We start from the raw sequence: 13,375 nt of genomic DNA, 5'->3' as shown, positions 1-13,375 counted from the left end.
CAATGACAGTACCTAGTATTGGACGATGCCATTAAGACAATCCACTTAAAATACCTAAGACAGTGATGCTGGCACCCAAGAAACCAATGGAGTTTAACAAAATTCTTACAAGAAAAACTACTGTGTGTCACTAGAATGGAAGCCCTACACTGTCAGGGATTTCTGTTGCACGTGTTGACCGCTATATCCCTAATATTAAAACTGCCAGAGACAGAGTAAGTGCTCAGGAAATATTTATGGAGTGAATGAACAGATGAATCGACAGTAGCTATTTTTAGTCTTCATGCTGTAAACCTCTGTTAACTTTTCTGTGACTGTGTAGAGATCTGGATGCCCTCTCAAACAGCCAGCAATTCTCTGAAACACACAAAAACAAGGCCAAGATTCTTAAGCACTGGTTTTCTGTGGCATCACACACAAAACTGCATTTTTGAGTGCTTCTTTGTTGGTCAGGCTTATCCGATCCCAGTTAGGTGACTTCTCAGGCTCAGGGCAGGAGTCAGTGCCTCTCTCTACTTTCTCTTTGTTTGCTTTAGGAAGGGCCAGGATTCAGAATGAAAACATTACTTGTGGCCGGGTACAGTGGCTCATGCCTGTAATCTCAGCAGTTTGGGAGGCCGAGGTGGGTGGATCACCTGAGGCTGGGAGTTCGAGGCCAGCCTGGCCAACATGGTCAAACCCTGTCTCTATTAAAAATACAAAAATAGCTGGGTGTGGTTATGCACGCCTGTAATCCCAGCTACTTGGGAGGCTGAGGCAGGACAATCACTTGAACCTGGGAGGCAGAATTTGCAGTGAGCCGAGATGGTGCCATTACACTCCAGCTTGGGCAACAAGAGCCAGACTCTGTCTCCAAAAAAAAAAAAAAAGAAAGAAAGAAAAGAAAAAGAAAACAGTACTTGTAAAGTGAAAATAAAATACAAATCAACTTGTGAGAACATAAGGCACTGGTTAAGTACATCAGAGATGCCTATTCAAAGAAATATTATGCTAGGCCGGGCGCGGTGGCTCACGCTTGTAATCCCAGCACTTTGGGAGGCCGAGGCGGGCGGATCACGAGGTCAGGAGATCGAGACCACGGTGAAACCCCGTCTCTACTAAAAATACAAAAAAATTAGCCGGGCGTGGTGGCGGGCGCCTGTAGTCCCAGCTACTTGGAGAGGCTGAGGCAGGAGAATGGCGTGAACCCGGGAGGCGGAGCTTGCAGTGAGCCGAGATTGCGCCGCTGCACTCCAGCCTGGGCGACAGAGCGAGACTCCGTCTCAAAAAAAAAAAAAAAAAAAAAAAGAAATATTATGCTGTCATTCAAAATGTCATTTGCATATGGCGAAACCCCGTCTCTATTAAAAACACAAAAATTAGCCAGACATGGTGATGTGCGCCTACAGTCCTAGCTACTTGGGAGGCGGAGGCAGGAGAATCACTTGAACTCGGAAGGCAGAGGTTGCAGTGAGCCGAAATCATGCCACTGCACTCCAGCCTGGGCAACTGAGTGAGACTCCGTCTCAAAAAAAACAAAACAAAACAAAACAAAAACCCATGTGCTACATGGTTCCTACTCATAAAACAATGTACACACAGAAACAAACAGGAAGAAAACGTCATCTGCTAAAAGGTTTGTGCTCATTGTGATTGTCTCTGAAGGAAAAATAACATAATACCAGCATTTCCTTTATCAGTTTTCTCTGTTCTCTCATTTTTCTTTTTTCTTTTTTTTTTAATGAGACTGAGCCTCGCTCTGTCACCCAGGCTAGAGTGCAGTGGCGCGATCTTGACTCACTGCAACCTCCGCCTCCCGGGTTCAAGCAATTCTCCTGACTCAGCCTCCCAAGTAGCTGGGATTACAGGCACGTGCCACCATGCCCAGCTAATTTTTGTATTTTTTTTTTTTTTTTTTTTTTTTTTTTAGTAGAGAGAGGTTTTCACCATGTTGGACAGGCTGGACTCGAACTCCTGACTTCAGGTGTTCCACCCACCTCAGCCTCCCAAAGCGCTGGGTTACAGGCACGAGCCACCATGCCCGGCCTGTTCTCTAATTTTTGTTACATAGATGTGTACTCATTTTTCAATTAGAGGAAAACAAAGGTTAGACTTTTTCACTGTTCCCCTTATAACATAAACTATTCAAGAAGAGTGTGCTTGGCCAGGCACTGGAGCCTGGAGCCCCACAGGAGGACAGGCCACCCTGACGTGACAATTTAAGCTCAGTGTTCTCATGACTCGGCTAACCTGTATGTCTAAAACTCAATCTCAGATAAAGAAAAGGAAGCCAAGGCTGGGCGTAATGGCTCACACCTGTAGTCCCAACACTTTGGGAGGCCAAGGCAGGTGGATCACCTGAGGTCGGGAGTTCAAGACCAGCCTGACCAACATGGAGAAACCCCCGTCTCTACTAAAAATACAAAAAATTAGCCGGGCCTGGTGGTGCATGCCTGTAATCCCAGCTACATGGGAGGCTGAGGCAGGAGAATCGCTTGAACCCAGGAGGCGGAGGTTACGGTGAGCTGAGATTGCGCCATTGCACTCTAGCATGGGCAACAAGAGCAAAACTCCATCTCAAAAAAAAAAAAAAGAATAAATATCTTAGGTCGGGCATGGTGGCACAGGCCTGTATTCCCAGCACTTTGAGAGACCAAAAGTGGGCAAATCACCTGAGGTCAGGGGTTTGAGACCAGCCTGGCCAACATGGCTAAACCCCGTCTCTACTAAAAATCCAAAAAAATCACTGGGCATGGTGGTGCACACCTGTAATCCCAGCTAGTTGGAAGGCTGAGGCATGAGAATTGCTTGAACCCAGAAGGCAAAGCTTGCAGTGAGCCAAGATCACACCACTGCATTCCATCCTGGGCAACAGAGTGAGACACTGTCTCGATAAATAAATAAATAAGACAGGCATGGTGGCCCATGCCTGTAATCCCAGCACTTTGGGAGGCCGAGGTGAATCACTTGAGATCAGGAGTTTGAGACCAGCCTGTCCAACATGGTGAAACCCCATCCCTACTAAAAAAAATACAAAAATTAGCCGGGTATGGTGGCACACACCTGTAACCCCAACTACTCACTAGGCAGAGGCAGAAGAATCTCTTGCACCCAGGAGCCAGAGGCTACAGTGAGCCGAGATTGCACCACCGCACTCCAGCCTGGGCAAAAGAGTGAGACACTGTCTCAAAAAATAAAAAATAAATAAATAAATGTATTGGCTGGGCGTGGTGGCTCATGCCTGTAATCCCAGCACTTTGGGAGGCCAAGGCTGGCAGATCACAAGGTCAAGAGTTCAAGAACAGCCTGACCAAAATGGTAAAACCCCATCTCCACTAAAAATACAAAAATTAGCCAGCGTGGTGCCGCGGGCCTGTAATCCCAGCTACTCAGGAAGCTGAGGCAGGAGAATCGCTTGAACCCAGGAGGCGGAGGTTGCAGTGAGCTGAGATTGCGCCTCTGCACTCCAGCCTGGGTGAAAGAACAAGACTCCATCTCAATTTAAAAAAAAAAATTTCTTGTAATACCATTATACTCCCATCAGAATGGCTGAAACGAAAGGTGACGGACAATACCAAGTGTTGGTGAGGACATGGAACAACTGACCAGCTTGGTGGAAGTATAAATTAGTACAATTGCTTTGGAAATTTATCATTTTCTTCTAAAGCTAAACACAAATATACCCTAAGGCCCAGCAAAGCCACATAATACATACTGAATGATGTGTTCAAGAATGTTCATAGTGGCTGGGCGTGGTGGCTCACGCCTGTAATCCCAGCACTTTGGGAGGCCAAGGCAGGCAGGTCACGAGATCAAGACCATCCTGGCTAACATAGTGAAACCTCGTCTCTATGAAAAATACAAAAAATTAGCCAGGCGTGGTGGTGGGCACCTGTAGTCCCAGCTACTCTGGAGGCTGAGGCAGGAGAATGGCGTGAACCTGGGAGGCGGGGCTTGCAGTGAGCCGAGATCGCACCACTGCACTCCAGCCTGGGCGACAGAGCAAGACTCTATCTCAAAAAAAGAAAAAAAATGTTCATAGCTGCACTATTCATGACATTAATTTCAAATAAAAGCTTAATAACACTAAGAGATACCACACATGCCAAAATGGCAATAAATGAGATGCTTCCTACATTAGTTTCCTTGGGCTGCCATAATAAAATATCATAGACTGGATGGCTTAAACAACAGAAACTTATTTTCTCACAGTCCTGGAGGCTAGAAATCCAAGAACAAGGTGTCAGCAGGGTTGGTTTCTCCTGAGGCCTCTCTCCTTGGCTTGTAGACGGCCACCTTCCCCCTGTGTCCTCACACTGTCTTTTCACTGGTGTCTCTGTCTTTTTTTTTTTCTTTCTTTCTTTTTGAGACGGAATCTCGCTCTGTCGCCCAGGCTGGAGTGCAAGGGCGTCATCTTGGCTCACTGCAACCTCCACTTCCTGGGTTAAAGCAATTCTCCTGCCTCGGCCTTCCTAGTAGCTGAGAGTACAGGCGCATGCCACCACACCCGGCTAATTTTTGTAATTTTAGTACAGATGGAGTAGCAACACGTTGGCCAGGCTGGTCTTGAACTCCTGACCTCAGGTGATCCACCTGCCTCAGCCTCCTAAAGTTCTGGGATTACAGGTGTGAGCCACCGTGCCTAGCCTCTCTTTCTGTCTTAATCTCCTCCTATAAGGTCACCGGGCAGAATGGAAAAGGCCCATCCTAATGGCTTCATTTTATATTGATCACCTCTTTAAAGGCCCCCTGTCTCCAAATTCAGTCACATTCTGAGGTGCTGGGGGTTCCAGCTTCAAACATGTGAATTTGGGGAGGGGTGGGGGATCCACATCTGCAACATTTCCCAAATGTTCTAACAGCACAAAGCTTCCTTAATTACTAAATCAGAAAGCTGACCTCATAGCAAGAACAATAGTCCAGACAATATGAATTTCTCATCCAACAGATGTCTTGAGTTTTGTTTTTGGGTTTTTTTTTTTGGAAAAAAAAGGATAAGACACCTTAAAAGGACTATGGCCACTCAGTGAATATCAGTTTCCTTAGTCCAGTGGCTCTGAGGGCCATTCACCCCCCAGAGGACACTTGGCAATGTCTGGAGACATTCTTTTTTTTTTTTTTACAGCCCAGAGGTCCTTTAATTTTTTTTTTTAACACCTATTATGCCATGAATTCATAGGGAATAGGTTCCAGCAGCTCAGGCTCCTTCCCATTGGTTCTCACAAAGTGTGCTTCTCTGGGTGGAGCAGGCTGGCGCTTTAGTTGAACCCAGGTACCTTTCTCTTTGGCTTCTTTCTTTTTCTGATCATTTTCCTTCACGCGTTTCAGGAAGCTATCTCGGCTCTTAGAGTGCTTAATGCGCTCAATACGCACATTAATTCTCTTGGCAAGAATCTTGCCCTTAACTTGTTTGTTTACAACAATGCCAACAGCATGCTGGGTAACACTGCAGACTCTTCCAGTTTTGCCATGGTAACACTTGTGGGGCATTCCTTTTTGAACAGTACCCATACCCTTGATGTCTACAATATCACCTTTCTTATAGATTCGCATATACGTGGCCAAAGGAACAACTCCATGTTTTCTAAAAGGCCTAGAGAATATATATCGGGTGCCTCTCCTCTTTCCCTTTGTGTTTGTCATTTTGGTGAATTACTGGAAGATGGCAGTTCCGGCCGAAAGGCAGGAGACATTCTTGATTGTCACAAGGTGGGGAGGGGATGGCACTGGCATCTAGTGGGCAGAGGCCAGGGATGCTGCTAAACATCCTACAATGCCCAGGACAGCCTCCATAACAGGGAATCATCAAACCCAAAATATTGGCCAGGCATGGCGTATTTTTAGTAGAGACAGGGTTTCACCATGTTGGCCAGGTTGGTCTTGAACTCCTGACCTTAAGTGAGCCACACACCTCGGCCTCCCAAAGTGCTGGGATTACAAGCATGAGCCACCAAGCCTGGCCCCAAGCCTGACTTTATCTCATCACTGCAAACTGCCCACGGCATGTGGGAGATCTTGCCAGGCCCATGTTAGGAGCAGGGCACTGTTGACACTACAAACTGATTCTTCCTTGGAGACCGCCGCCAACAGGCTTTTCCTTGGCATTTGCTAAATGCCACAGAGATTTAATTGGGGCGAAGGAAGAGCATCCGGCCCAGTCCACCTTTCCAACTCTCACCAGAAGCCTTTCCCTGCTCACACGAGGCCTCTTCCAACTGTCTTCCCCCAGAGTTTCTGCAAATTCTGTTTAGACAAAAATAAAAGCAGGGCCAGGCACAGTGGCTGGCGCCTGTAGACCCAGCACTTTGATAGGCCGAGGTTGGCAGACTGCTTTAGCTCAAGAGTTTGAAACCAGCCTGAGCAACATGAAGAAATCCCATCTCTATAAAAAATACAAAAATTAGACAGGCACGGTGGTGCATGTTTGTAATCCCAGCTACTGGGGAGGCTGCAGCAGTAGGATTGCTTGAACCCAGGAGGCTGAGGTTGCAGTGAGATCGCACCCACTGTACTCTAGCCCGAGCAATAGAGTAAGAGTACGTCTCAAAAAAAAAAAAGAAAGGTTTTAAATGTATAAGCACAACCAACTATCCTATTTCTTTCCCCTTGTAGCAGTAACATTATGTGTTTAGACTGTGCCATTTCAGCATGGGCCACTACTTCCTAAATGTCAGGCATGACTTGGGGTATCTACATATCTCAGGAACTTTTACAGACTTCATGGTTTTAAATTGACTGCCTTTTATTTAAATTCTAAAAGGAAACTTCCTGCCATGACTACAACAAGAAAGCAAGTATCATTTGGTACAAACAGAAGGGCTCACAAAAATAATTGCTAACCTTTCATACATGTATTAATCTTTCAAACTCACACAAATTAGAGAAAACAGATACTAGTTATTAAAATCAGAATCATTCTAAATGTCATCAATAAAAATGTTACAACTAGTCTTTTTCTTTCCAAATTAAACCAAAGTCACCACCTTCATGAGTGACCCTGAAGACACGTCCCATCTCCCCCCACTTCAAAGGCAGTCATAAAATACAGCCAGCCCTTATCACTGACTTTCAACATTTCCATCTGGGTAAAGACACTAAAATAACATTCTGTTCTGAGAAGTAAGGGACAAAAGTCCAAAGATGGCTGGTTCAATGCCTTGCCTCCTTTTTCCAACTTGTTGCATGCAAGGCAGAGGTCAAGGTCAAAGGGTGCCCCCATCTCCTTGCGGACTGGACTACAGGGACCTCCTCTCGCCAGCCAGCTGTAGAGTAGGTAGAAAGAGCCCTTTTGGGCCAGGCGCAGCGGCTTATGCTTGTAAGCCAAGGCAGGCGGATCATGAGGTCGAGAGTTCGAGACCAGCCTGACGAACATGGTGAAACCCCGTCTCTACTAAAAATACAAAAATTAGCCAGCCATGGTGGCCTGCACCTGTAATCCCAGCTACTCAGGAGGCTGAGGCAGGAGAATCGCTTGAACTCAGGAGGCGGACGTTGCAGTGAGCCGAGATCATACCACTGCACTCCAGCCTGAGCAACAGAATGAGACTCTGTCTCAAAAAAGAAAAGAAAGAGCCCTTCTGCAGGGAAGCCCGGCAGGCACGGCGCCCATGTCCACACTCCATCCTTCAGAGTCCCTCTGTGGGTTTGCAACAACACATCTTCTGGTCTCCATGTGGGCAGAGAGCAGCTAGTCTGGTTTTGGTCAGCACAAGGCAGAGCAAGGGAGGACCTCTGTAACTGAAGGGGATGGCGCAAGTACAGCTGGGCGCTGGCACAGGACAGAGAGCACAGCCCCTTGGGCTGCTGCCAAGGCTTGCTCCACTGTTCTCATCTCACGGGGGCAAAGAGCTGTTGGTGCAACTCTCTACTCCAGTCCAGAGAGGGGAAGGTCGGTGGCCAAGGAGGGGGGTGTCTCTGGGTTTCACCCACCAGCACAATCCCCTCCCTCAAAACATACCCCTAATATGCTTGATACCTAATACTCCCTCCACCACATCAAAGAAAGGATGTTAAAATGTACATACACGGCCGGGTGCAGTGGCTCATGCCTGTAATCCCAGCACTTTGGGAGGCCGAGGCGGGCGGATCGCCTGAGGTCAGGAGTTCGAGACCAGCATGGCCAACGGGGCAAAACTCTGTCTCTACTAAAACCACAAAAATTAGCTAGGCGTGGTGGCGGGTGCCTGTAATCCCAGGTACTCAGGAGGCTGAGGCAAGAGAATTGCTTGAACCTCGGAAGCAGAGGCTGCAGTGAGCCGAGATCGCACCACTGCACTCCAGCCTGGGCGACAAGAACAAGACTATGTCACAAAAATAATAATAATAATAATAAATAAAAAATAAAATAAAATGTACACACACCCCTACATGCCACATATCTAATACTACCTCCACTTTGTCAAAGGAAGGACACTGAAACACACACCCACCCCACTATATACAATTGATCCTCATAATTTATAATTTCTGTATTTGCAAATTCACCAAATCCCTCAAACTTGTAATCCCAAATCAACAGCTGCAGCCCCTTCACAGTCACTCATGGATGTGTGCAGTGTGGCCAAAATGGTGAGTTGCTCCTCCCTGCCCCGCCCCCAGACACACACATTCCCAGCTGAAGTCACACAGGCTTCTCATTGCAGCTCTCACACTACAAATAAGAGTCATTTTTGTGGCCTCTTACTGCCACGATTTGTGCATTTTTGTGCTTTTCCTTGATGGTTTTGCAGTTTAAAATGGCCCCTCAGCACAGTGCAGGTGCACTAACTAGTATTTCTAAGCACAGGAAGGCTGGGATGTGCCACGTGGAAAAAATACATGTGTCAAATAAGCTGCCTCCAGGCGTGAGTTAGAGTTGTTGCCTGTGAGTTCGATGTTAATGAATCAATAATGTACATTAAATATGGGGTCTTTAAAAAACAGAAACACACCTAAAACGAGGTTCTTCATCTATCAGTCAACAAAAATAATGTGACCAGAGCCTCTCAGGAACCTAACCCCATATTTCCCCTAAGAGCAATGGTTCAGTATTCGAAAATTCAGTGCTCACAATGACTTAAATAAAGAATGTAAGTCCTGGGCAGGGCACAGTGGCTCATGTCTGTAATCCCAGCACTTTGTGAGGCCAAGGCAGGCGGATCACCTGGGATCAGGAGTTCGAGACTAGCCTGGCTAACATGGCGAAACCCCATCTCTACTAAAAATATAAAAATTAGCCAGGCATACTGGTAGGCAGGTGTAATCCCAGCTACTCAGGAGGCTGAGGCAGGAGAATCACTTGAACTGGGAGGTGGAGGTTGCAGTGAGCCAAGATCACGCCATTGCACTCCAGCCTGGGCGACAGAGCAAGACTCCATCTCAAAAAAAAAAAAAAAAATGCCAGGTGCAGTGGCTCACGCCTGTAATCCCAACACTTTGGGAGGCCGAGGCAGGCAGATCACAAAGTCTAGAGATCAAGACCATCCTGGCCAACATGGTGAAACCCTGTCTCTACTAAAAATACAAAAATTAGCTGGGCGTGGTGGCGCAGGCCTGTAGTAGTCCCAGCTACTTGGGAGGCTGAAGCAGAGAATTGCTTAAACCCAGGAGGCGGAGGTTGCAGTGAGCTGAGATTGCACCACTGCACTCCAGCCTGAGTGACAGAGTGAGACTCCGTCTCAAAAAAAAAAAAAAACAAGAATGTAAGTCCTGAGAATAATAAGAGTCCTACCTAACACCACCTCCATCACATCAAAGAGAAAGGGCATTTTTGTTTCCTTATCAGTAAAGCAAGAATAAAAAAAAAATACCAACATCAAAGGGCCATCGTGCAGCATGAAAGAGGAAACATGAGTTCAGAGCCAAAACACTGCAGGTCCTAAATAAATATTCATCTTTTTCCTCCACTGTCAGATAATGAGTCACATAAACATGCTGACGTAAGCTCTACGCTCTCAGGCAAAATGTAGGACCTCTGAAATGCCTCTGATGCCTCCACCCAGGTGGCGGGCTTCCTGTCTAGGCTCCAGTCCCCTCCGCGGGATGGAAAGAGGAGCACGACAATCTGTTCCCAGGGTCTGCAGCACACATCGGTGTGTGACAGCTTCTCCTCGTTGCTCTAACAAATTAGCACAACTTTGGCCAGGCACGTGGCTCACGCCTGTAATCCCAGCACTTCGGGAGGCCAAGCAGGGCGGATCACGAGATCAGGAGATCCAGACCATCCTGGCTAACATGGTGAAACCCCGTCTCTAATAAAAATACAAAAAATTAGCCGAGCATGGTGACGGGCGCCTGTAGTCCCAGCTACTCGGGAGGCCGAGGCAGGAGAATGACGTGAACCCGGGAGGCGGAGCTTGCAGTGAGCCAAGGTTGCACCACTGCACTCCAGCCTGGGCGACAGAGAGAGACTCTGCCTCAAAAAAAAAAAAAAAAAATTAGCACAACTTGAGTGGTTTAAAACAATGCAAGTTTATTACCCTACAGTTAGGTCCGAAGTCCAAAAATGGGCCTCATGGGTCTAAAATCAAGGAAGGTGTAAGCAGGGCTGTGCTCCTTCTGGAGGCTCCAACGGAGAGTCTGTTTCCTTACCTTTTCCAACTTCTAGAGTCCCCTGTATTCCTTGGCTCATGGCTCCTTCCCTCTTCAAGCCAGCAGTGCAGCCTCTCCCAATCTTTCTCTTATGCCGACACTCACTCTCCTGCCTGTCTTTCGCTTTTAAGGACCCTGTGATAACAGTGGGCCGGGCCGGGGTCAGTGGCTCATGCCTGTAATCTCGGCATTTTGGGAGGACAAGGCGGGCAGATAACTTGAGGTCAGGAGTTCGAGGCCAGCTTGGCCAATATGGTGAAACCCCGTCTCTACCAAAAATACAAAAATTAGGCCAGGCTTGGTGGCTCATGTCTGTAATCCCAGCACTTAGGGAGGCCGAGGGGGGCAGATCATGAGGTCAAGAGATCGAGACCATCCCGGTCAACATGGTGAAACCCCATCTCTACTAAAAATACAAACAATTAGCTGAGCGTGGTGACATGCGCCTATAGTCCCAGCTACTCGGGAGTCTGGGGCAGGAGAACTGCTTGAACCGGGAGGCAGAGGTTACAGTGAGCCGAGATGACACCACTGCACTCCAGCCTGGTGACACAGTAAGACTGCGTCTCAAAAAAAAAAAAAAAAAAAATACAAAAATTAGCTGGGCATGGCGGCGGGCGCCTGTAATCCCAGTTACGTGGGAGGCTGATGCATGAGAATCGCCTGAACCCAGGAGGTAGAAGTTGCAGTGAGCTGAGAACATGCCGCTGCACTCCAGCCTAGGCGACAAGAGCAAGACCCTGTCTAAAAACAAAACAAAAAAAAAGATTTAAGGTGATATATCCACACATGGCTTTTTTTTTTTTTTTTTTTTGAGACAGGGTCTCACTCTGTTGCCCAGGCTGGAGTGCAGTTGTACGATCAGGGCTTACTGCCACCTAGATCTCCTGGGCTCAAGCACTCCTCCCACCTCAGCCTCCCAAGTAGCTGGGACCACAGGCTCAAGCCACCATGCCTGGCTTTTTTTATTATTATTTGTATTTTTTGTAGAGACGGGGTTTCACTATGTTGCCCAGGCTGCTCTTGAACTCCGGGACTCAAGCAATCCTCCTGCCTCGGTCTCCCAAAGCCCTGGGATTACAGGTGTGAGCCACCGAGCCCAACTGGAATTCTATTACACAATACAAAGAAACTTCAAAAACTTCATGCTAAATTAAAGCAGCCAGATACAAAAGCAACACGTGGTGTAATGCCACTGATAGACAATTTCCAGAAAGGGCAAACCTATGGAATCAGAAAGCGGATCACTGGCTGCCTGGGACTGGGGCAAGGGCAGGGATGAACTGCAGATGGGCTGGAGGAGACTTTCAGAGGTGATGGAAATGTTCAAAACCCATGCCGGAGTGATGGTTGTGTAACTCTATACATTTGGTTTTTTTTAAATCAATGGTTTACATATTTTTTTTTTTTTTGAGACGGAGTCTCACTCTGTCACCCAGGCTAGAGTGCAGTGGTGTGATCTCAGCTCACTGCCAGCTCTGCCTCCCGGGTTCATGCCATTCTCCTGCCTTAGCCTCCTGAGTAGCTGGGACTACAGGCACCCGCCACCACACCTGGTTAATGTTTTGTATTTTTAGTAGAGACAGGGTTTCACTGTGTTAGAAAGGATGGTCTGGATCTCCTGACCTCGTGATCCGCCTGCCTTGGCCTCCCAAAGTGCTGGGATTACAGGCATGAGCCACCGCGCCTGGCCAGTTTACATACTTTCAATAGATGTATGCTATATAAATTGTACTTCAATAAAGCTGTTCAAAAAATTGTGGTAGACAACGTACCTATTCAGCTCTTCTTTCTCAATCTGATTCATATTCAAAACTTCCTAGTCCCCCAAATCCAAATATATCAAGCATCAAAGCATCCTCATCCAATGTGGCCACAAAATGTAGATTGCTACAACGAGGCAAAGTCTTGGGCCACCTGGGACCTAAGCTCCCATCCTTGCCACATCACACCAGGGCCTCAACATACCTGGACAGAATGCTCTACATAGTTATTCATTTTCCTAAATTTGATCAGGAAAAAGCAGTGAAATTCATAATATTTCTAAATTTCTCATAAAAGGCCCCTCCTCTCAAAGAAGCACACTGCAGACCCCAACGGTAAACCTCATGCAAACACCTAATGATCACCATTAGCCCTAGTAAACACCTAAGGCATATTGAGCACTTATTCTCCTAAACTTTACATAGACTAAAAAAACTCTATGAGATACATAATTATTGTTATTCCCATTTTACAGATGAAACAACTGAGACTCAGAAAGGTAAAGTTATTTTCCCAAGATCACACAGCTAGTAAGCAGCAGAGCCTGGGTGTGAACCCAGCTCCTCAATGGACTCCTGCGTCCTGGCTCCTAACAAATAATCCCTGCCATTTCACCACAAGAGGAGCTCCATTCAGCTATAAGCAACATGATGTCATAAAATGGTTTCCAGCAATGGAGGTGAAATGCCTTGTTTCCTAACTGCACCATTTCAAAAGTTTTCTCAACATCAGGATGTGGTAACTTTCTCAAGAAAGAAAAGAACTTTGAAGCCAGGGGATTCCCCCAAAAATAAGCTGCATGTCTTCGCAACATTCACTGAGTGACCCCAGAAATAACTGCATTCTGTCCCCTACGACATGTGGCATCGTTTTTGGTTTTTTTAACCACAAATCTTCCAACCATTCCACAGCTTTATTGCCTAGAACCATTAGGTGAAATGGGTGGATCCGGTTCAAAACTGCCTCCTCTCACTTACAACCTGCAAGACCATGAACACATTAATATCAGTGAATCTTTGTTTCTCTGTCAATAAAAATGGGAGAATTTTTTTTTTCTTTTTTT

At 46.7% G+C, this 13,375-nt stretch overlaps 2 protein-coding genes across 2 annotated transcripts in view; both read right to left on the bottom strand.

Annotated features, from left to right (window-relative positions):
• The window catches only part of ATP9A (ATPase phospholipid transporting 9A (putative)), a 174,123-nt gene that overhangs the window by 156,586 nt on the left and 4,162 nt on the right, over positions 1-13,375 (bottom strand). The gene's annotated exons all lie outside the window — the stretch shown is intronic.
• On the bottom strand, positions 5,111-5,663 carry LOC129474821 (large ribosomal subunit protein eL21-like). The gene has a single exon (XM_055266591.2). It carries the CDS (start codon positions 5,620-5,622, stop codon positions 5,140-5,142), a length of 483 nt encoding a protein of 160 aa, XP_055122566.2. The 5' UTR covers positions 5,623-5,663; the 3' UTR covers positions 5,111-5,139.

Source organism: Symphalangus syndactylus, chromosome 24 (genome assembly GCF_028878055.3).
Source record: "Symphalangus syndactylus isolate Jambi chromosome 24, NHGRI_mSymSyn1-v2.1_pri, whole genome shotgun sequence".
Taxonomy (NCBI): Eukaryota; Metazoa; Chordata; class Mammalia; order Primates; family Hylobatidae; genus Symphalangus; species Symphalangus syndactylus.
This window is presented reverse-complemented; position numbering and strand designations above follow the sequence as displayed.